Genomic DNA, 26252 nt, shown 5'->3' on the forward strand with positions numbered 1-26252 from the left:
TTAAATAAAACGAACTCGGTCTGAATATTAAATAATTTTATAATATTGTTTCTGGTCTGGAGGTTACATTTACATTTTCAATTTAACATTTAACAATTAGCATTTTAAAAATCTGCAGATTTAAAATCATTTTTTTCTGAATGTTGAGGAATATTTGATATGTAAACTATAGAGATAATATATGTACAATGTACATCCGAATTGGTACGGTACAACGTTTAGGTTTTTTCTCAGGGTACGTTTTGTAATATATTTAGTACTGGCTAGATCTGGGCGGGTTGTATTTAGCGTGAATAGGAATGGGTGGGTTGCCTAGAAAAATGCCAAGGTTTAAAACCATTTCTCTGTAGAACAATGTATTTAGATATCATTATCCCACTCAAGTCGGTGACGAGTTGGAGCATCTTCAACTCCATCATCGTCATCATCGTCGTCATCCGAGGTGTCGTCAGCGTACATGTCGTCGTCGGACGAATCCTCAAGATCTGACTCGGTTGGTCTTAAACCACCCATGGCTTGACACTCAGATTCCTAGAACAAGAAATTCATAACTATGAATTTGTTAAAATGTAAAGACCCCCTTTTCTTTTGACTATCTTATGTAGCTATACATATAGATGGGTTAATATGGTCAACAATAGTGCAGCAAAAAATAAAAAATACTGCCGTTTTGTCTGAATTGTATAAATATTAAATTTTTATCTCAAAACTAGAGAATCAATTTAAAATGAACATACAGTCCCTTTATATAAAACCGATAAACCCAGAAAGTATCGAGGAGTAAAGAACCTGGAATAGATTTAAATATAACTCAAGGTTTAAAGCTTAGTAGGCACAGAAATCTTCAAAGAAAAGATTTTCTCGTGAAATAGGTGATACCCTTCTCTCTATAAACACTCCTGTTCTGGAGAACCGAATTTCATAATCCCACCCCCCTCTATAAACACTCCTGTTCTAGAGAACCGCATTTCATAATTCCCCCTCTGTGAACACTCCTCTTTTCTGAAGTACCGCATTTCATAACCCCCTCTGATTCTACCAGTTCTATTTTTAAATACGAGAAAAATAAATATTTATAAAATTGTCTTTTTTTACATTTAAAGTTTTCTAAGGATAGCATTTATATAACATAGTATTCTCGGTTTGTCTGTTTGCTTATCTTTGTATTTCGAACATAACTCATTAGCCCCTGAACCTATTTTTTCAAATTTTAATTATGAATCTCGGCAGAACACAGAAATGTTCTTAGCTTAGTTCAAAACTTTAAAGTTGAGAAGGTTTATAGGTAGAGTTCAGTTTCCAGACATTGCTAGGTTTCCAAGCTAGTAATTATAAAGGAAATGGGTCTTTGTCACAAACTCAAAGTTTCTAATCCATATATCTTTGCAATTTGATTGTGTAATCTTTTGATAATTCAAACTTAAACTATTTGATCTAACAGAAATCATATTTTTGAAATATCTAAAGTCTATGACATTGGGTTAAGTAGATATAGGGATTAGAAAATCAGAGTTCGTGACACAATTTTTTTTTTTTTTTAAACCATTTCCAAATTTTAAATAGAGATATCCAACCCGTACTTAGCTTTGATTTTGTGTGTTTAATAAACCCTGAGAAGATGGAAAATTTCAAGTAATTAATCAACAGACGAGATCTCGGAGCTTAAATAAATATTACCTCTAGAGGATTGACTGTAATATTCAGCGCTGTATCATCCCAGGCCATTTCGACTTCGGCCTCGCACTCGCTGGATCGTCTGTGCGCTGCGCGCAATCGGAGCACGCCAACTCCGAGCACAGTTATCAACAAGCACACGCACACAGCAACAACAACAACTACTGCGTGTCCTAGGGAATAAAATGATATAAAAAGTATAAAATTCGTGACTAAAAGAAATTAATTTAGTTGACAGATTTTCGTGAAGATTAAAACACAAGTGTATTCAGGTATTCCCAGAGTTACAACTTCAAGGGTTTCTTTCCAGACTTTCCGAACATTTTTCATCGTTAGCGTCATTACATTCCTTTAGTGAGAAACTTTTCTCTTTTAAAAACCTATTCTTGATTGATTCCAACATTGGAAAATACTTCTCTCAGTAACCAAATTCCAAGAGAAAATCCTCGTATGAACCTACAGGGTGTCCCACGAAACATGACAGTATGCAGGACGACTTGAATGTCGTCTTGATTTTTCATATAATTTGCTGCGTTTATTTGTCAACCTAATTTTAGAAGTAATTATTTCTATAGATAATAATCACAAAATTTCCCTTGTCCTGCCATTTCCAAAATGTGGTCTCTTTCAATATTGCCCGAGATATGAAGAATTTCGTTCAGATTTCGACAATTTTGCTTTTATTTAACAAAATTGAAATCTGAACCAAACTCTTTATATCTCCGGTAATATTGAAATCACAAAAAACGCAGACCACTTTTTGGAAATGCAGGGCTAGGAGAATTATGTGATAATTGTTTCAAGAATCATGCACGTTAAAGTAGATAGAAGACTAAATGTCACAAATAAATTCAAATACCAAAGACGACTTTCAAGTCGTCTTGCTATTGTCATGTTTCGTGGGACACCCTGTATGAAACCCAAACCCCGGCATATAATGAAATCTGAAAAATATTAAGAAATAAAAAGCTTAGATTCTTAATAAATAATGGTAATTAACTTATGTAGCATAAAAAGAATAAAAAGAGTTAAACAATATAATTGTTCATTAAATAATGTTGGATTGAAATCGAGGTAGAAAAAGTAGCGTGAAAGTTGACAACGAGCAAGTGTTTTTTTTGAACACGTAAAAAATCTTAGACTTTTCTTTTTTCTTTTTTTTTAAACTATATATTTTTTTAAGCCGCAAAAGGAAATTTTTATGTTAAAATAGTACATTGTTTACTTTACTATTTACTATTTACTTTCTAAAGAACCATCTTAAACATCTCCTAAGAGACTCTTTTATTGGTTCTACGTTTTATGGACTTGGCTAACTTTTAAATGTTCCCATTTTAATGACTTTCAACAATGGCTGAAGAGATTTCTTTCAAATGTTCTTTTAGATTTAACAGAAAATAAAGGACGACATTTCGGGAGAATCTGCATGTATATGTGCACTGTGCAGTAAACAAGATTTCAAATAAAAAAGAATAGATTTTTGTTGTAACAAAACAGTATTTGTGTTTGTTCTAGGATAGAATAGTTGGCTTAGGTCTAGGATAGAATAGTTGGGTTTGGTTTGGGTAGAATGATTGGGTTTGATCTAGGATAGAATAGTTGGGTTTGGTCTAGGATAAAATAGTTGGGTTTGGTCAAGAATGTAATGCAAGGAAAGTTAATTGCAGTTGCGTATACTCTGCGTATATATTGAAACCAGTTCTCTCTGGGCGGACTTTGTAAATAAGAATCGATGCATCAGTGTTCGTTTAGTATCCGAGGAGGTTAAAAGCATTGAATTTTGATAATTTTGATAATTCACATAATAGTTTCCTATGACCAAGATATTCCATTGATTATTTATGTGAAAGATGGATCCCATGTCAGGCTTCACTTGAGTTTGGTCTAGGATAGAATAGTTGTGTTTGATCTAGGATAGAATAGTTGAGTTGGGTTTAGGATAGAATAGTTGTGTTTGATCTAGGATAGAACAGTTGGCTTTGGTCTGGGATAGAATAGTTGGGTTTGGTCTAGGATAGAATAGTTATTTTTGATCTATAGGATGGAATAGTTGGGTTTGGTTTAGGATAGAATAGTTGTGTTTGATCTAGGATAGAACAGTTGGCTTTGGTCTAGGATAGAATAGTTGTGTTTGATCTAGGAAAGAATAATTTTTCTTTTAGGATATTAAAGTCAAGGATTCAATATTTATGTTTGGTTAAGGAACCTTGAGGTATAACTAGTACCTTGAGCTTGTCCTGTGAGAGAGATATATTCCCTAGAAGATGAGATAAACCTAGCTGAAGAAACCTCCGCTCCATGCTGGGAGATCTGGTGATGAGCAGGACGAACAGGTCCCAGGGTCTCAGGGTTTACTGGAGGATGCACTACACTCACCTATTAACATTTATCATCAAAAGTTTGTAAACAATTGTTGTAAATAAACTTTTGTTTGTGTTATTTATTTTCAGTTTTGTTTATCCAACTTCACTTGAAGATAAAGAAAACGGTAGAGTTGACAGAGATAAGAGGATTTTATTATATCCTGGTTGATAGATTGCTAGATGGGAAGAATAATTATCATGTACAAAGAGAGAATATAGAGAATAGAGAGGTAGCCTAGGGTATTCATAGATTAATATTATTCCGTGGGGTTCAATTCACTTTAAATTAATATACAGAATATTGAATAGGAATGTGTTTGCCATTAGAAAACATACATTTTGTATTATAAGAAAAAATGGTTCTAAGCTTTTCATTAAACTTTTTTTTTATGTTTAGTAAATTAGTAATATTTACCGTTTGTACATACTCGTTGCTGGTAAACCTCTGGTTGAGCTCGGAGCAGACTAGTTTAAACTGACGGTTCAGGTAGTAAGCAGGCTTCTGGTTAGAATAGATAACTTGTCTTAGAACCTGCTCATAGTTATAGATCATATCTGCACCCCTTATATCCGCTCCTTCTTCTCCAACCTTTCCAACTATATTCAGACTGTTCAGCATGGGCTGAGGAAGGAGTATCTTCTCATGATCAGGGTTTAAAGGTGGGAAAACAATGATGGAACATCTGTCCACTTTGGTATCCGATCCGTAGTCAGGTTCGATCTCATCCTCAACTTTGGAGACACTGATGCTTAGATCTTCGAATATTCTGACACCTTTCTTAAAGTCCTCATAACCTCGTGATTTATTCTCCGTGGCGCTGAGACTAATGGTGGGTTGAGGAACAGGGAGCACCAGGATTCTAGAGACCGAGAGCGGAACTTCTCTCTTGGATCCGTCTTGACATGTTATAGTGGTTGTAAGCTCCATCCTTCTTCTACCTGGAGCTGGGAACTCACGAGTATTCAGATACGCAACCTGACGAACCAATTCTTCCATATTCTTAGAATCCTTTCCATCGATGGTGACCTGACTTCCATGACTGTTCGTGATCATCTCCATCCCAGGATCCAGAAGATTAGTTGCTGGTAGCTGTAAGGATTCACTGCATTGAACAAGACATTTCAAAACCTCGGAGTGTTCCTTTTTCCCTGGTAGAACAGCAAGACCTGCAAGATCTCCTTTCATCAAGTGTCTCATCTTCATATCAGATCCATGCCAGCAACCTCCAACGGTAAACGTGGTCTTCAGGTCTGAAGCAGGATGCAGTGGCCAGTCATCAATTATCTCTGGGTTGTTTGGCTCCGGTTGCCAAACCTCTCCGTCCAGAGTAAGCTCTACTCCGTCAGTGTTCACACTTGCAGCGTAATGATGCCATTTATCATCGCAAACCTGGGGCAGAGACCATCTCCACTCCGCCGGCTTAAATACATTTCTTTCCGCCTCCACGTATTCGCGGCGGAACAACAAAACCAGTTTACAGTTCCTGACAAACAGAGCGAGATGATGTCGGTTCTTACGATGATCATCGGCAAGACAAACTATATGTTCTTTGCTGTGCTTATCCATATTCTTAGATCCATGTCTCATCCAGGTGTAAACTGTAAACTCTGATCCCAGAGAATGTGGTAGAACCTGCTCCGGAATTGTTGCAGCGGAGTTTCCATCGAAATGATAAACAGGATTAACCTCACGTCCTTTGTCAGTTTTGAGCTGGTCAACCCACTTAGCTTCAGATTCCGCTGGGAGTAGATCTACAGCACTACTACTGGATCCACACATCTTCCTCTGACTGGCTAAACTGTAAGTGTCTCTGTCACATCCTACACCAACATGGTCGGTGTGAAGGGTGAGAGATGTTTCTATCCTGGCAGGTTGACAGACAGCAGGGCATAGCTGGAGTTTAGCTGCTGGGAATACAGGCTGAGGACCTGTTCCTGGGATATACGTCATACTCGTGGATACATCTGAAATAATATACATCAGCCTTTCTCCCGGTCAGGAATATATTATAGATATTGGAGATAGAGGGAACCTACTCTAGGTACCAGATTATACAGAGTTATATTTCACACAGCTTGTGATATCTCAAGTTTAAAATCAATTTTGTATAAAATCTAATAAAACGTCAGTAAAATATCAGAAATCGATATTATTTCTATTTCAATTTAGAAAAAGGTAAGAAAACATTGCCATCATATCAATCAAATTTTAAAATTTCTGTAAATTGATAAATAAAGAAAGGTTACAAACCTGTCCAAGAAGTTATACACTTCGGTAATACGTTGATCGTAACTAGAACAGAACTTGATTCCTTCCCTCCACAATCTCGAGCTATCACACTGAGAACATGTATTCTAGACTCTTGGGAGTAGAGCGGAACTGTGTTCCTGATCACACCATGATCGTTTATCTCGAAAGGTTGCTCTGGGCTAGAGATCGTGTAACCGCATATAGAACCAAAGGTCGGAGAGCAATCCTTATCCTTGGCAGAGACGGAGATAATGTTGTCGATTAACTCTCCTTCTGGAACCTGAACACTGTACTCCTCCTCTCTCCACTCAGGTAGATACTCGTTCACGTCCCTTACAGAGATATGAACCTCGACACTAAAATATAATATTTACATAAATCTCTCCACCCTCGCTTCATATTAAACCAAGTTAGCAAGTTGGGAAATAAAATCACACTTTTCGTCTCCAAAGACTTATCGTTCAATCCTGTCAGAAACATTTCAAGTTTTGTAAAGTAATCTATTCACCTGTCAGACACTTCCCCTGTACAGGATACTGCTACCAGACTCATTTTATAGCTTCGCTTGGTTTCACAATCTAGAGGTTGTCTCACCTTCATCTCCGCTCTTCCATCCACTTGATCCAGCATAAACACCTTCAAGTAAACAAATATATAGAAACACAAACAGATCAAGCGTCCATTAATCCAAAGGTAAAAACACTGAGAATAGCATGGTCATTTAAAAAACAAACAGAAGAAAAACACAGAAAACGAAACCTCATTCTACCATAGATTTAGAAATTATGATAAAAAATAGAAAAATAGAAAGAAGAAAGCATTATACAGATGTAATGGATTTTTATAAAATAAACCAATAAGAAAGTACAAAGCTGCTATACTAAAGTACAACAAAAATATTTATATTTTGATGGTTCAAATAAGGACTTGGTACACTCTGTAAAAAAATGATAAATATGTATTTGTACTATGTATGTATTGTATTATAATGTATGTATTAGAAGTATACATTATTAAGGAACAGATTAGTCTTCTCATTATATGATTAGTAGGCCCGTCCTACTCACTGCTCACTGCTCAGGGTTAGCTTCAGTATTGGTAATATTGTACATATTATGTAAATGACTTAAAACTTTATTTTTGAATTTTATATTGGAAACCCTGACTCAGCTTACGCACTGAGAAATTTTATTATCTTATTATTATTTTATTTATTATTTTTACCAATTTGTTTGCTCATCCAAAAATATAATTTCTTTAAAATATCATATTGAATTTTTACAAAAATTTCACTTTAGTTTTAAAAAAAAATCAGTCATCGTCTTTTTATTTTTACCCAGACCCACGAAGGACGAACCTTCATAGACGACTGTAAGAATTTATTAAGTCCTTTTTTACATTGATTTTTTGCCAAATAATTTCGTACAAAAAAAAGATTGAATTTAATACCAAAGACACTACATTCATGAACATTCAAGAAATTCAAAAATAGAAAAGACGACATTTTTAATAAAAAGAGGGTTGGGATTGTCAGTTTAGTATAGACCCTTGATATGATTAAAGTTTGAAAGGAATATCATCAATTTGAAATTTCTCTTTTTACGATGAAAAATATTTAAAAATGAGAAGAATTTATTGGAAAATTTGGAAAATCCTAAAACAATGAACAAATTTTAAATACATCTTTTCTGTAAATAGATAATTCAGTAGATCGTAGATACACTTTAATCTATCGATACATCTTTTCTGTAAATATAGATAATTTTGATAAAACTAGTTGAGGGAGGGATTTATACGGCCTGTTGTGAATAAAACTAAAACTATGAAAGCAGGAAAATAAATGTTCTGAAAACAATTAATTGATAAAGTTTGAAAACTTTTAGACTTCTCATAATTCTTTAATTGGGGATAAAACTCTAAACAGGTCTCAAAAAGTTCAGTGTTTTTACATTTTATCTATCTGCGATTTAGCAAAGGAATTGCGTCTTCACCACAAACTCTGATTTTCTTATCCCTATATCTTTGCAACCCAACATCGTAGACCTTAGATATTTCAAACTACGAATGCTGTTAGATCAAATAATCTAAGATTGAAATATCGAATGTTTACTCCATCAGGATGCAAAGATTTATAAATTGGAACATTTGAGTTTGTGGCAAAGACATAAACTTCTTTTCAATAATTTTTTTGTAAACAACAAAATTACTGATTTCGTAATTATTTCATTATCATGTCTCATTAAACATAACTTCAAAACGTGGGCAAAAATGGGTTTACTTTCTCCATTCTCCAAATATTAACCAATGTTAGAATGGGGTCTCCGCCCCCCCCCTCCCTACTCCCATCTTGATCATAAGTAAAACGATGATTTTATGCCACATCACGCTCTAAAACTATCCAGCTTTGAACCCAGACATTCCTTTATTTATTAAAAAAAGGAGGGGATCAAGTATCTGCAATTAAACGATGGTTGGTCAAAATTAAATTTTTGTAAATATTACAAATGAAAGATTGGTTAATCTCCCCACAATAAGAAAATCAATTTTATCCTGCATATTTTCTCAGCTCAGGATATTTAAAAAAAGAATATTTGCAAACTATTTGTTTTTGATCCCTTATTGGTTTATGAATGTCTGTCGTGTAGAACAAAGGCGAGTTTAAAGGGACTGTAAGCGTAATTTCAAGTGACAAATCATGAAAAGATGGCAATGCCCAACTCAAAACGACACCCTTAAAACATTAATCTGAGCTAAAAACTTTAGAATGGGATATCCTTAATCCCGATCGGTAAATTAATCTGGAGATTGAAAATGAGAGGAGAACAAGCATTATTTAATCTGGAGATTAGGAAAAAGAGTGGATCAAGCATTAATCCCGATATCCACTATTCAAAAGTTCCCAGCTCCGATTAAAAAAGTGGAAGATACTGTCGTTTTCCTCACCAGAACTTGTACATTGCTTCTTATAAGTAAGAAATGCGCAAGTCACGTTTACAGAGAAACCGCAAATGAAAATGAACAGTTTAATAAAACAAAAAACATGGATATCTAATACATACTTAATCAACCAAAGGTTTCAAGGGTACTGTTGTAATCTTTGCGTGGAAGGTTACATGAAATTACCCTTACAACAGTTCCTTTAAATTCGCCCCTGAGTTCCCGGGACTATCTGTAGTTGTCAGGGCTATTGTTCTTCTAGAGCTAAAATTGTATTTATCTTGTAAAAACTTTCCTGTTTTGTAAGTTTTGTAAATAAATACGTTTACTTTCTAAATTAGCTTAGAGCCTTTCTTAAATAATAAATAAGTTAGTTGACTACAGTGTGGCTGCAAACTGCATTATATCCTGTAGAAAAACAATGGATACCTCAAAAGGAAGTTTTTCGTTATAACTAGCACTGATCCTGTACCCACAGATGGGTCCATTCTCAGTTCTCAGCTCTGGAGATAATTCAACCTTTCCTCCTTTCTCGCTCACCGTTCCTTCATAGCTACCAACCACGCTCAGGACAGGAACTAAAACAAAAAAAGTTAGATTAATTTTTTATTCAATGTTTTCATTTGATATAAATGGTTTTTGTTTATTTTTGCAACTTTTTAATAGTTATTGCTTGTTCTTTAGTTGCAAAAGTTTATAATAAAATTCACTCCACAAATGCAAACAATGTTCCAAGTATACACAATTAGAAGAAAATTTTGTTCGTAAAATTGAAATACGAAAGCAACGAAAAATAACAAATATCATCATGTTTGAAGTTGTGATCAACATGATTTTAAGTTCTTAATTTTAAACAAAACGTTCGCAATTTAGAGATATATGCTTCCGGTAAGTTCAATAAAACGAACAAAATGTTCGGATTTCTTCAAACAGATTAAATTATTGTGCGTTATAGTTAAATATAAATCATAATACTTTAACTCAAATTTTCCAATCCAATCTTTGCAACCTGATGGTGAAAACCTTTGATATTACAATCTTAATATGTATTTGCTCTAATAAAATGTAAAAGGGCTTTCTACATTGGGTTGCAAAGATATGGGGATTAGAAAATCAGAGTTTGTGGCAAAGACTAAATTTTTTTGTTACATAGAAAAAATTTTTGTTTTTATTACGTGACTTTTAGTTATAGCCTTCAGTCAGATGCAACTGCAAGGGAAAGAGTTGGTTTTATAAGGTTTCTCCACCATTAATACATCAGTACATTCATGTTTCCACTTTCCAGTACACACAATGGCGGTTTTATTATTATTTTGTTGAAATCCTTGAAAAGGTAGTCCCACTGCTTTATTAAATCCTTCCGACTTTCTTCTATCAGTTTGCAGGAAAGAGTTATACATTCTACACTTAATCTTATTGAAAAGTGAGTGAACAATGTGATATTCTGTTAAATTAAATTGTGGCTAAAAACGTCCCTTTTATGATATCAGGGATAGAGTATACTGCATATAGTTTCTATCGTTACTAAAACGTTACGTTTTTGTCTAATTCTAGAGTGCAGAGGAGGTCTGTAAAGGCATGAAATTGTAATATATCGCATATATGGAAGTTTAAAGGTTTAAAACAATCCACTTTAAATATTACTTTGGACATCTGCAAAATTATATCTAGAAGGCCACAGAAAAGAATATACCAGGACTAGTCCAGTCTATACCAGGACAAGACCAGACTACACTAGGACAAGATTATGCATATAAGGACCAGAATATACCAGGACTAGACCAGACTACATAGGACAAGATTATGCATACGAGATACAGAATTTACTAAGACAATCTTCCCCATTCTAATCAATAGGTACTGATTCAAGGAAAACAGAAAGCAATAAAACCCCCTCCCCTCCGTCGTTTACCACTACCTGGATCAAGATGGATCCAAAAAACTAAAAATAAGGGAAAAACTTTTTTCAGCATAATTCAGTAATATATTACCTTGGTTTAGAACTTTCTAATCCATCACAATTAATTTTAAATCACCCTCCATTTTTTTCCAAACAGTACCCTTCAAACCTTCGTCTAAGTATTTAATGATGAAGATATTCTTGTTTTTCTATTTAAGAATTGATCATTTTCAATTGTGGGTTCTCAATAACAATGACTCGCAGTTTTATCCAGAGAGAGAGAGACAAAACGATTGAAAAACGACGATATCTTCCTCATTGTTGCTCAGATAAAGGTTAAAAGGCACCGTTGTGAATCAGCCATGCAAGATAGGGGTTACTTGAATTTGCGTTGACAGTCCCTTTAAGGATACATCAATCTACCTTACTTTAATTAAATATGCCTTGATGCATGATATGTTGATCCTTGATATATTGATCTAATATATCCTGATCTGTTTATTTACCTACCCTCTAGTGTCTTGTTTTGACAGGAAGTATCCAGGTAGATCCATCTCCCATCTCTATTTATATTTACTCAGTTCTATTCCTCCGAAACCAAACCTTGTTTCTTCACATTGTTCAGATTTATATTAAGTTGAGATATGAAAGAATCTTTGAAGAAAATGAATAAATCTCTATTCCAATTCCAATTCGTCTGGCTGTGAATATAAGATAGCTCCTAATCCTTTCTTTTCTTATATATAAAATCTGTTCCATTTTTCAGAGAATTTTACTTCTTTGAGATTCATTTATCCTTGGCTTACTCCTTGATTTTCTTGGTAAGATCTGTATAATAATTAAAACTGATGCAGGGAGAGGAAGATGGGAGATGTGCTAAACTTTTTGGTAAATATTTATGTTAAACAAAGTTTTAAGTTTGCCTAGTTTAAATCTGGCTAATCATCTACCTACACATTACTACCCTAGGATTCGTTTTATATTTAAGTTTTTCACATCAGCTAATTATACAATATTTGCATAGTTTAAAAAAAGTTTTAAAAAAGTTACTGATGATAAACCTGTAGGATATATAAGGAACCTACTTTAGAAACCTGCAGAATATGCAGGTAACTACATGATAAACCTACATGATAAAACCTGTAGATTATATAAGAAACCTACATGATAAAACCTGTAGATTAAATAAGAAACCTACATGATAAAACCTGTAGATTATATAAGAAATCTACATGATAAAACCTGTAGATTATACAAGGAATCTACATGATAAACCTGTAGATTATATAAGGAATCTACATGATTAAACCTGTAGATTATATAAGAAATCTACCTGATAAACCTGTAGATTATATAAGGAACCTACTTTAGAAACCTCCAGAATATGCAGGTAACTACATGATAAACCTGTACAATATATAAAGAATCTACATGATAAACTTGTAGGATATATAAGAAACCTACTTTAGAAACCTGCAGAATATGCAGGTAACTACATGATAAACCTGTACAATATATAAGGAACCTACATGATAAACTTGTAGGATATATAAGAAACCTACTTTAGAAACCTGTATATTATATAAGAAACCTACATGATAAAACCTGTAGATTACATAAGAAATCTACATGATAAACCTGTAGATTATATAAGAAATCTACATGATAAACCTGTAGATTATATAAGAAATCTACATGATAAACCTGTAAAATAACAGGCTACTACTCTCTGGGTTAAAAGAGTTGGATGAGTAATGTTTATTGAATACTCTAGATATAACCTAGAACCCGGAGCTACCGTATTTGTATTCAACCAGATCTACATAATACCTTTCTTACTTCAAATATACCACCTTCACTAGCAAATACAAAAGGTTGGCTTTGAGGTGGAGGGGGGGGGCGTTGGGATAATACAAAAAGATTTAGAGTCTCAAAAAAGAGATTGTAAAGAAAGGGAAAATTCGTCAGAATATGATTTAAGCAGATTTAATTAAACTAATGAAAAATAATGAAGAAAATACGAAATGAAAATGAGTTTAGACAAAAAAAATCGTTCTAAAGGGAAAAAAAGAACGAAATAGAATTTGACAGGAAAATAGATTGAAACAGAAATTACTTTGACAGGAAAATAGATTAACATAAAATGAATTGAGCAAAAGGTTGAATAGGAAGTCTTATTCAAAATAATCAAAACAGCCAAGCGCTATTTTCCACCTAATTGCTTTACACTTGTACTGTTAATATAATTATCAATTTGTAATTGTAAACTCGTTCTTTACACAGATACATGTATTTTAGCAATAAACTTTATCTTATCTTAAACAGAAAAATAGATTAAAAAGGAAAATAGATTGAACAAAAAATTGAATAGACAGACAAATAGATTGGACAGGGGTAGGACCGAGAGAAGGATAAAAATGATAAACTAAAGAGTGTAGAATGGTTGGTAGTCACGAACTCTGAACAGCATGTTTAATTATAATCTTGGATCAACCCACCACGCAGATGTTCTGAAGGAAAAAATATACTTTAAGGTCTCCAGGGACCGAAATAATGAATTGGAACTGCCTACCGCCGCCGTTTCAAATTTAAATCCTTTCTTACTCTCAACTTTGAATCGTTGGTTTAAATTTTAACCGGCAGTATAGGTAGTTTGGGGACGTAGTTCAAATTCATTCCTGGGTCATACATTTTAAACCAGAATGAATACAAATTAAACCATGGTGGTAGTGAAGGCAGAACAATTTAGCGTTTAAACGCGTATTTTGAATAAAGGATTTGTTTTACTAGGGGAAGCATAGAAAAATGGCGTAAATGGGGTGATGGCTGATGAATCCATTGAATACAAATAAATGTGTAATGTAAAAAAAAATTTACTCATTCTGAAAAATTCTATTTACCTTTTGCCGAAATATGTAAATATCTATCTATCTGATTATTTATCACGTTACACGAGGCTAGAATCCATATTTGTAGTTTAGTCCGTGTTCCTTAATGAACTGAAACTTAGATCTTATCATTTGGAACTTTGAGGAAGGTAGAGTTCACAATTCTCTATATTGAGGTTAATTTTCATGATCATCCTGTAGGTTACGTATGCCTACAGACTCAATCATTTTTATGAAAATTTTCATGCTTCTGTACAAGGCACACACTACACATTTATTTTTAAATAATTTTTGTATTCAATGTCATATTCATTTTCATAGTCTTTTTCACTTTTAATTCATATTTTTTTTTCAAGCATAACCATCCCAATATCGTTCAGAATATACATTTCTGCATAAATACCAGAAATAAAAATACTACCATTAAACTTCGCCCCTATCTTGTATGAAAAATTGAAGTTAAAGTTTAAAACTTATTTAAAGTATTTCTACTCCTCTAGAGCATGGTATATAGAGCAACTTCGGAAAGCTTCATAAATCAAACCTTCCGAACTGTTGAAGAAATTGGAAGATTTTAAAGTTTAATGGAACCTTGATTACAGGGTTTAGTTAAAAGTTTGTTAACATTCTCCAGGTGTATAGTTGAGTTGAACTGAGAGGTGTTTTAAGTTTGTTCTGAGTTTTAGAGAAGTCCCGCTGAGGAATGAAAATAAGTTGATAACAGTGAGTTATTTGTGGATATTTCATGTTTCTTTACTTTTTCCGCATTCATATCGACGAAGAAATATAATCTGCTTTACAATACCTACAATGAATAAATAAATATTAGCTTTGTAAGTATATATATATATATATATAGAAAGAGTAGAATATTCCCTCCTGGTCCTGTATTCTACTCCTGGTCCTGTATTCTACTCCTGATCCTGTATTCTACTCCTAGTCCTGTATTCTACTCCTTTTCCTGTATTCTACTCCTGGTCCTATATTCTACTCCTGGTCCTGTATTTTACTCCTGGTCCTGTATTTTACTCCTGGTCCTGTATTTTACTCCTGGTCCTGTATTTTACTCCTGGTCCTGTATTTTACTCCTGGTCCTGTATTTTACTCCTGGTCCTGTATTTTACTCCTGGTCCTGTATTTTACTCCTGGTCCTGTATTCTACTCCTAGTCCGATGTTTTGCTCCTAATTGTTATTCTAGAAGAAAGGTATATGCTTGATGAGCATTGAGTAAAGCTAATTCTCTCCGAATGAATATTCTCAAGGTATACTGTTATATACACAGAACTGAAGTAGGTCGAGATAGTTAGGAGTAATCAGTATATCACTCGGATTCCTGTGAAATATTTAGCTCAGGTTTGAAAATATTCGTGATTTTCAACTCTCCAGTAGGATTAGTGCGACATGGGCTCCAACAGCCTGAATGTGATACCAGCATAAGGCTCAATTAAGAGGAAAAGAAAAATCAAAAACTAAAAACATAATATAAAGCTGGTTGGGGCAACTCGGGGGCGGGGGGGGGGGGATGAACATGTTTTCTTTTGAAATTCTGCACCCTAATGATCATATAAAACTCCCACATACACTAAGATTCTTAGACATTAGCAGAGTTGATTCTGTTTTCCATTGTACATATTAATTTATATCTCATTTAGAAAGATTCTTGTGGCTTTTTAAAGACATCGCTCTGTTTTCGACCCAATACATAAAAATAAGATTCAAACTTATAATAAATGTTTATAAAATGTGTAAATGTTTTTATAAAGAGCTTTACTTGCATAACCCCATGAAACTGTATTTTCGAAGTGCTGAAAAGTCGCAAACAAAAACATGAATCTTGACCGTAGGTATTCAAGTTTTAACAGGTATTAACGTGTTTTTTGCAAGGTCGCCAGATCTTTATTTACTTTTTATAATACAATCATTTATCATGATTTATACAACATTCTTTCAAACGACTTTATTTTATGTTCAGTGAGCCTTAACTTTCGAACGAGTTTTTCTCCCTACAGTGTAGAGTTTTAATTTGTATACCTTATATGTTAGGCTTCACGTTTTAAATATTATAGAAAATGTAGTTAAATGGTTTTGAATGAAATATCAGAAAGTTTAAAAGTGTATTCCTATACAAGCCGGTCCCAGACACACTTAGCTTTAACTATAGTTTTGAGTAAACTACGATGAATCAAGTACCCGATTCGTTAAACATTTTCTAGCTGCGATTTCCCAGGCTAGCTAGGCTAGGAAGTCACAGCTAAAGCTATAGCTAGAAAATGTCTAACGAATCGGACAAAGGTGAGTCAGATGTTCTGATTTACTGACATCTAGGACATATTTTTTATCCATGATGAAGAAAAAATATTTATTGAGGAAAGGTCAACTTTTGAGAATTTCCGATTACGTAAATTCTAAATATACTGCATATAGTTTCTATCGTTACTAAAACGTTACGTTTTTGTCTAATTCTAGAGTGCAGAGGAGGTCTGTAAAGGCATGAAATTGTAATATATCGCATATATGNCCCCCCCCGTTCGATAACAAATCACAGATTCTCAACTCTGTAGATCAATAACCCGTAGTGTGAAACCAGATACCAGCAATCTTTATTATAATGGAAATACTAGAACATTATACAAGATATTAAGTTACATCATTTTTATCATATCAGAGAACAGGAGCAAATCAGAAAAGGCTTTGCACTATTTTGTAATTAATACAAAAATGTGTGTAGTGTTCAAACCTTAATTAACATAATGAGAATTGATGTCTCCTTAACTAATATTAATTAGATAAGAAGTAGATTGAATTATTTTGTTAGAAATACTCCAGTATTAAATTATAGCTGAAGGTATCTTGGGATAAAGTTTTCCCCCAAAATAGATATTATTACTGCAGTTCAAACCTTCAATAGAACCTAAAGTTCAGAAGGATTAAAGAAACAAACCATTGGAAATTCTAATGGAATGGTTTATAAAGGAATTGAGTTTTTGACACTAACTAAAAATTTCTAATCCCCAAATCTTTCAAATCTGATGGTTTAAATGTTTGATATTTCAAACTTAGAATATTGGATCTAACAGAATTTATAGTTTGAAATATCAAAGGTTTACAGCATCGGGTTAAAGAGATACAAGGATTAAAAAATTCAGAGCTTGTGGCAAAAACTCAATTTCTTCAAGGTTCCGCAGGAGGAGTGAATGTATGTAAGGTTCCAATAAATTCAATTTACGGTTTCAATGGTTCTAAGGTTCAAAATAATGACTGTAAGGTTCTAATTAATGGATTCAAAGTTCCAATGAACGAATAAAAGGTTCCAATGAATGAATGTAAGGTTCCTATGAATGGATGTAAGGTTTTAATGAATGTAAGGTGTTAATAAATGGATGTAAGGTTCCAATGAATGGATATAAGTTTCCAATGAATGGATATTAGATTCCAATGAATGGATATTAGGTTCCAATGAATGTAAGGTTCCAATGAATGGATATAAGGTTCCAATGAATGGATGTAAGGTTCCAATGAATAGATATAAGTTTCCAATGAATGGATATTAGGTTCGAATGAATGTAAGGTTCCAATGAATGGATATAAGGTTCCAATGTATGGATGTAAGGTTCCAATGAATAGATATAAGGTTCCAATGAATGGATATAAGGTTCCAATGAATAGATATAAGGTTCCAATGAATGGATATAAGGTTCCAATGAATGGATATAAGGTTCCAATGAATGAATGTAAGGTTCCAATGAATGGATGTAAGGTGTAGTATCTGTAGATTAAATATCTCCCTCAGCGGTTTATAGTTCCATATTTCCTAGCTCATAAACTCCACTCTATTACCAAACTCAAGTTCTAGATCTGACCTAATCTTTCTCCTTCTCACTTGGAATATATTTTGAACCAAACATTATATACATTTTCTGTAACAGCCCCTTTTCTGGAATATTATTATATCCCTCAATACTCCCCCCCCCCTCATATCTCTCGTTCTCCAAACTTCCACACTTCTAATTTGTAAATAGTTCAATGAAAGGAGGGAATGTTTTAGGAGTGGGGGATCGTGGAGAGGTGAAGAGGGGGAAGGGGTCATCTATTCCAGGGTGTAATACTTCCATTTATAAAGAGCGGGGGAGGGGGTTGGGGGCGGATCACGAAGTGTTTATAAACTTTGTAAACACCGATGCAGATTTCGTCGTTAATGGTGGATAAATAACATTAGATATGTAAATACGACCATCTTGAACTATCTTGGCATAAACCATGAACATATGTATAATATAGATTATTTATTATAGATCTCTGGGTAATGTCTACTTGTGAATAATTAATCTTGGCAGGACAAACCCTATGTAAATATATCTATTTTATATCTAAAAATATTTCTTAAAAAACATTAAAATTAAAGAAAAAAGTTGAGAAAAAATAAAAGACAGGTTTTTAAAAAGAATGAAAAATTAAATATTGAATATATAGAGCTTCAAAAATAACATTTAAATAAGATAATTATTATTTGTAAGAGTGTAAAATGACGACAATGCTATTTACTCCAAAATCAAGTTCAGCGACAAATCAACGGTCTGACGAAAACTGGTATTTAGCCGTGACCAGTGGTTCACTACATCTGCTCCCCCCCCCGCCCCTCTACTCACCTTCTACCCCTTAACCTGCTCATCCCCCCTCTCTCCAACCCCTTGAGTTCACCCCCATTCCAGGGCTCCACCCAACCATCTAGTTCAAGCTCCGCAAACTTTCATAAAGATCAAGTAAATCTAAGAGACGGGGTTACTAGGAGCAAAAGGACTTTCATTAAGAAGTAGCAAAGTATCCATGAAAGCCCAGTTAACTGAAGTTCATTTAACTTTAGTTTAAAATCCAGCATATTTTCAAATGCGAAGAGTTTCATTAAGAAAACATATTTCGATATCCTTAGAAGCAACCAACCTCACACTCGGGTGCAAAATGAAAACTAAGGAAGTTACGAGGTCGCAAAGTTGTTACAGTAGTTCCGATAAAAAACTTCTTCCTTATAATTGAAATTGGACGCGAGGGACAAGAGAATATTTATTGGAGCCACATGATATTATGAGGAGTGTTTAAGGGAGCAAGAGAGGCTTTTCAGGGGAGCTAGAGGGTATTAATGGGAGCTAAAGAGGGCTTTCCGGGGAACTAAAGGTTATTCAGTGGAGCTAGAGGGTAGTCAGGGGTGCTAAAGGGTATTCAGGGGAGCTAGAGGGCTTAAATGTTAGCTAGAGGGTAGTCAGGGGAGCTAAAGGGTATTCAGGGGAGCTAGAGGGCTTAAATGTTAGCTAGAGGGTAGTCAGGGGAGCTAAAGGGTATTCAATGGAGAGAGAGCTATATGAGGGGATTCAGGGGAGCAATAGTGGCTTTGATATTTATTGCAGCTAGAAGTTAAAAAGAAGCTAAAAGGTAAAAAGGAAAAAAAAAATAATTTATCTCTACTTCTTGTATTCTGAAATGTTCCTCATCAAATTTCCGGGTTGAAAATAAAAGTAATTTAAAGTTGAGAGAATGATTACACACTAGTTCAAACCCTGCAATATTCAGGGAAGGATTAAATCAGCCTCTCCATTTCAATCTGAACCCGGAGCTAAGGATTCAACCTTAACCGCATCTTTGTTCATTCAGACATTTATATCTATTGTTTTAATAAATCAATATGTGTTTAATAATGTATCTAAACTAGGGCTAGCAAATACAGAGATGAAATCTGATTAATGTATTCAAATTAATGCAAAGATTCAAATTAATGCATTGGTGCATTGATTCCGTCCACACAATAGAAATTGATTAATTTATCTCGTGTTCTTCAGATTAAATCTAAACAAAAACAAACTATTTCCAGACGATAAACCCAGACAAACAAATTAACCTTAAAATTTGCGCGATATAAGTATTTAAAATTTAAAATTTTTGTTTGCTTGTTAGAAAATAAAAATATAAATATTAATATACAATTGTGTAAAGTAAGGAACCAAACTTCTTTCAAAATATACTGTGAATTCGAAGCAAAAATCTGGGAAATCTGTGAGAAAAAAAATTATTTAATTAGCTTAATGTAAAGATGATTCACTGCAAAAAAGTGCCTTTTACTGTACCCCGTACAATAACAATTGAGAACAAGCCAATCAGTCCGCAAGATTTAAAAATTATATTGTTGGATGTATAACGTTTAATCTACCTAGTTGATGATCTCAAAATAAACCTGTCAACAAGATAAATATCCAGGGAATAAAATACGATCAGACAAAATGTAAGAAATAATGAAGCAAAGTTAGTTTTCTTCTCGACATTGCTCAACCTTTATATTGGAATCATCTCATCTATCCAATAAATTCTTCATGGACAGATTATCTTTATCATCATCAAAATTGTTCGAAAAAGAATGTTAAAAATCGAACATTTGACCCTGCATGGACTAACCAAAACTAAATGCGTTTGGTTTCTTCAATGAGGTCTATAATTCAACCATCTTTAAAGAAATTGAGTTTTTGCCACAAACTCAACTTTTCTGATCCCTTTATCTTTGCAAACTGATGGTGTAGACCTTTCATATTTCAAACTTAGATTATTTGATCTTACAGAATATATAGTTTGAAATATAGTCTAATTTATCGGGTTGCAAAGATAAAAGAATTAGAAAATGAGAATTTGTGACAAAAACTCAATTCCTTTACACTTTTATACTTTACAGTTTTTATATTTTTTCATTTAAACATATCCGCTGACTAAAAAGTATAACCCAAAAAAATCGGAAAAATTTATGTTGAAATGCTCAAATTGTGTTTAAAAGAAACAGATTGCCGGGATAAGGACAGATATGTCAATTCCTTTGAATGATTTTGAAATAAGATTGCTCCTATTTATATATATTTATAGTATGGTTAACTAATTCAGAGCCAGAAACCATGGTTTTGTTATATTTATTTGTTGTACGAAAGCGTCCTTAATAGACGATTGGCATGCTGGGTGTGTACCGTTGCTGTTGGAGAACTAGGATGTCTCTGCTTTAACTTTTTTTCTTGATTTCTATCTTTAATAATTATAAAGATTTACCAAAAGAATAAAATGTAATCCAAGATGATTGTATAATCCCCGGAAGTTTAAGGAAACCATGAACTCTGGAAGAATTTCTTTACTATAAGATGTTTGTGCTCTCGGTAGATTAATGAATAATAAACCATTTATTAATAAACAAGAAACTAATTATAAGATATTAATTCTGTTGCTGACATCAACATAAATAAGACTAACTCGGAATTAATATAAATGATAAAAATGCCTTGTTTTATTTTAGATTAAAGCTTTGCTAACAGTAACAAATACATGTTTTTAGTGTTTCTTTCTCAAAGGCTAATGCTATTTGATGTTTTTGAAAAATTTTCATGAAATAAAATGCCCTTGGGAAAACATCTTAACATCTAAAATAGTTAAATTGTAAAGTGTGAATGTTTATATATGTTTTTCCGTAGGGAGAGATATAGGCTATATACAGATAGAAACCAAGGACTTATTCTAGTTTAAGAAACTGAATACCCTAACCCTTACCATCAACTCTCAGAGATTAGATCAATATTTACCATTCTAGCTCGGTAAATAAACTTAATAAAATGTTTTCTGAAAAGATGCTCAGCGTAAAGTAGACTGTTCCAACCTCTTGTATTTGGAAAACATAATTTCAAACATTTCCTGCTCAACTCATCAAATATTTGATATTTTGATATTTAAACAAAATCTGAAATCTCCTTCCCCCTCACCACTGAACCCCCAAATGTTACACAAAAATAATATCATAAATTTCAACGGCTTGTCTGCTAGATGTATTAGCCTATATATAGGTTTTAAAAAGAGTATATGTGCAGCAGTGAAAACACCCTCCTCCCAGGGGGGGGGGGGATAAATTTCAGCCAACCTTACATTTTACACTTTTTTAATTGCATGTGTTTATGTACTGTGATGTTTAGCAATATATAAGGGTTTGTTATTGAAGCATTTATAATGGAAATATGAAATTCATCGGGTTTTGATGTAAATTTTTATTTTTTTGGTTTACTTCCGTTTATGGTTTTTCTATCTCTGATAGTTGGTTTCAAATTCGAACTTATTACTCGCTACAAACTCTGATTCTCTAATTCTTATAATTTTGCAGACTGATGTTGATTTTCAAACTTTGACTATTTAACTTAACAGATTTTTTTTTGCAATATCAAAGGTCTACGACTTCAGGTTGCAGAGATATAAGGATTAGAACTTTTTTGATGCAAAGGTTTAGTTCCATTGTTGCTCTACAGTCTACGCCTACTTTTCTGTAAGCAAGGTGAATAAAGTTCTAACATGTCATCTGTCCATAAATATTTAATATTTGTATAAATAATCAATATTAACACATATTTATCTATATTTCTCATCTTTATCTTTACATATATATTACTATCTATCTATCTTTTATCAATTTTTGTTATCTGTAGGATTTGGTTCTCTTTCTATATTTATCGATTTTCTGACAAGTCACGCAATCGACTCTGATATCTTTATACAGCTACATACAACTAAGAGGAATATGTAATGTATTAATTATTGTTTTCAGTGTCACTTTAGACGCTGGAAAAATGTAAAAACAAGCTTTAAATATACCTGGATACAAGTCTCAAATATACCTGGATACAAGTCTCAAATATACTTGGCTACAAGTCTCCAATATACCTGGATACAAGTCTCCAATATCCCTGGATACAAGTCTCCAATATACATGGACACACGTCTTCAGTATATTTGTTACAGGTCTCCAATATACCTGGATACAGATCTCCAATATACCTGGATAAAAGTCTCCAATATACCTGGATACAAGTCTTAAATATACTTGGATACAAGTCTCCACTATACCTGGATACAAGTCTCAAATATACTTGGATACAAGTCTCCAATATATCTAGATACAAGTCTCAATATACTTGGATACAAGTCTCAAATATACATGGAAACACGTCTCCAGTATATTTGTTACAGGCCTCCAATATACCTAGATACAAGTCTCCAATATACCTGGAAACAATTTCAAATATACCTGGATACAAGTCTCAAATATACCTCGATACAAGTCTCCAATATACCTGGATACAGATCTCCAATATACCTCGATACAAGTCTCCAATATACCTGGATACAGATCTCCAATATACCTGGATACAAGTCTCAAATATACTTGGATACAAGTCTCCAATATACCTAGATACAAGTCTCAAATATACTTGGATATAAGTCTCCAATATACCTGGATACAAGTCTCAATATACTTGGATATAAGTCTCAAATATACTTGGATACAAGTCTCCAATATACATGGAAACACGTCTCCAGTATATTTGTTACAGGCCTCCAATATACCTAGATACAAGTCTCCAATATACCTGGAAACAAGTCTCCAATATACATGGATACAAGTCTTCAATCATCCTGAATATAAGTCTCCTATATAACAAGATATATGTCTCCAATACACCTGGATACAGGTCTCCAATATAACTGGATACAAGTCTCCAATATACCTGGATACAAGTCTCAAATATACCTCGGTACAAGTCTCCAATATACCTGAATACAAATCTCCAATATACCTGGGTACAAGTCTCCATTATACCTGGATACAAGTATCCAATATACCTGGATACAGATCTCCAGTATACCTGGATACAAGTCTCCAATATACCTGGATACAGGTCTCCAATACAAGTACAAGTCTAATGCAATGTCGAATAAAAGTTGTCTGTATATCTTGATACAAGAATTTGAAGAACACAAAAGATTTCCCGGATTAATATCATGTATTCTCATCTCTGTTCCAAGACCTGGTTTAGTATTTCAATACTTAGCTTTGTAGCAATGTTTACAGTATTAAGAAGGGTTACCATGAGGATGAATAAATATTGTACAAACTAAATAAAGATATGTTTCACCAGTTGATTGTTTAATTATAGTATAAAAATTAAAAATTAAAAAGAAATATTGGCTATTGATATGGGAGGTTTTTTTTCAGCTTTGGAGTGATGCGTTTGTTTCGGTATTATATGCCAAGTAAAGTGTAATGTGTAGGTGGGTTGTTTTATATGCTCAGGTGCATGGTATTATGTGCTAGGTAAAGGTGCACTGTGCGTGAACATAGTGTTAAGTTAAGCTGAAAAAGTCTTTAGACCAGAGCTGGAAACTCTTGTATTAAGATCAATGCATGATATTAATCTTTTGTTAATCTGCAGATTAATTTAAACTTTATTCGATATCCGCAGCGCAATTTTATCCTGAAGGGATAACTGAAATGAAGAGATCAAGCACGGATCCTCAAACTAAAAGTGCACACTGTAGATATTGAGATCTGTGGATCGGGATTATGCGTATCCAACAGAAAAGTTCTCAGTTCTGGTAGAATAAGCGATGGTATCTAAGTAAAGAAAAAAAAGTAATGTTATCCAAGTGAAAATATATGTTTATTAATATAAGATATAAAGTGTAAGCTAAGTGAATTAAGGAAGAAAGAGAGAATAAAAATGAATATTCTTTTCTTTTAAGTTTAGAAGTTTTCAATCTATAGCAATGTTGAGCAAGATGAATTTCACTTCACTGCAAAATTAAAAGGCCTCCAGCACAACTTCTAACAACGATTCTTTGGAAGAAAATGTTCTTTGTTCTCAACCAGACCCAGAGTAAATACAAGAGTTTTAATGACGAGCTAACTAGGACGGTTAAAATGTTAAGATTGTTTTACGGTGTTTGCTTTCAGTTTCATAATTCTGAGGAATGGAACATTTTGATTCAAGGGATGTTCAACCAAATATTATTTAATTTTTTTAAAAGATAATTTTTAAACCTTTTTAAAGTATTGATAATTGAGATATCTTTGTTCTTCTATTTGAAAATTTAAAACTAGCTTAATGGCTTCTTATGGGGTAAGCGACTTAATTATTTCTCCCCTTTCACTTGTTAAATAAGAGTTTAAAGGGCACTGTTGTGAAACTTAAAATAAATAAAAAATCTGAAAAAGTCTATCAAGCCTTATTGATTTAGTTTAGATTTAGGATAACATAATAAATAGATAGATAGATTATAGCTACAGATACTCCAGGGTTAGATCTTGGAGACGTAATGGGGCCCGTTGGAACAAAATTTAAATTTTGGGTTGGGGTGAAGGGGAGGAGATTGATTAGAATTATCGGACATGTTAACTACAAGAGGCTGGAACATAAGAATGCGTGACGGTGTTTTTATTTAAAACATTCAAGAATACAAACATTCTAGAGTGGTCTCGTTTGGGTATATTTTTGAGAAGTCTAAAGGTGTGTGTACGTTGTAGAGCTATCCCAAGCTAGATTTGTGTATGTTAGCGGTCTGAAAATTTTGGTATGTTTTAGAGTAATCTCAATATGCTTTAGTTACAGTGTATTGAAGGTTTGGGTTTGTTTTGGAGCAGTCTAAAGCTTAAGGTATGTTTTAGAGTGGTATGAAGGTTTAGGTATGTTTTAGAGTGGTTTGAAGGATTAGGTATGTTTTAGAGTGGTTTGAAGGTTTAGGTATGTTTTAAAGTGGTTTGAAGGTTTGGGTATGTTTTGTGTTCAGTGGACAACAAATTGATAACCTCGACTAATTTCAAAATGCTGAATAAAGTTTCTTCTAAAATATATTTTACTACATGAAAGAATCTAGAAACTATGCATTAATTTAACCTAGATAAAAGAACAACAAACAAAGCTAAATTCTTTTTTTTAAAGTTTTCACTGACAGAGAATGCATATTTTGAAAAGATTTGGATTAAAAACATGGTTATTTGGACAGTTAAATCGTAATCTAGTTCCTGATACTCTAACTACTCTATCTACTGAAACTACATTTTTAATAAATCCTTTACAAAGTTTGTCCGGAGAAAGCTAGTCTATTAGAGAAAGAACGTCAATTTTTACGTAAAGGTATCGAGGTCGTATACACCTGACTTCCTCCAGGTAAAAAAAAGTCCTCTGGGATCAATTAACCAGTCGGAGAAATATTATCTAGGTTCAAGAAATTAAATATTATCACTATTTTACCTTTAGCATAAGATACAGTGAGGTAAGCTAGAAGCAGAACACTTGTAATACTCCTCCACGCCATATTTAACTGGAGGGTTGGTTCACTGTGTTTAGTTTAACCCTGTTCAATCATCTTATCAGCAGGGATACTGTGAGACTACTGGAGCTAG

The 26252-nt window shown here is 33.4% G+C and overlaps 1 protein-coding gene across 1 annotated transcript; it reads right to left on the bottom strand.

The window, feature by feature from the left end:
• Positions 1-65: 65 nt before the first annotated feature.
• LOC111695749 (calsyntenin-1) lies at positions 66-26252 on the bottom strand. The gene is made up of 8 exons (XM_023465179.1): positions 26101-26252; positions 9655-9803; positions 6797-6924; positions 6289-6644; positions 4453-6002; positions 3900-4050; positions 1678-1847; positions 66-531 (listed from the first exon to the last, which is right to left on the bottom strand). Exons 1-8 carry the CDS (start codon positions 26162-26164, stop codon positions 361-363), a joined length of 2739 nt encoding a protein of 912 aa, XP_023320947.1. The 5' UTR covers positions 26165-26252; the 3' UTR covers positions 66-360.

Source organism: Eurytemora carolleeae, unplaced genomic scaffold (genome assembly GCF_000591075.1).
Source record: "Eurytemora carolleeae unplaced genomic scaffold, Eaff_2.0 scaffold11, whole genome shotgun sequence".
Taxonomy (NCBI): Eukaryota; Metazoa; Arthropoda; class Copepoda; order Calanoida; family Temoridae; genus Eurytemora; species Eurytemora carolleeae.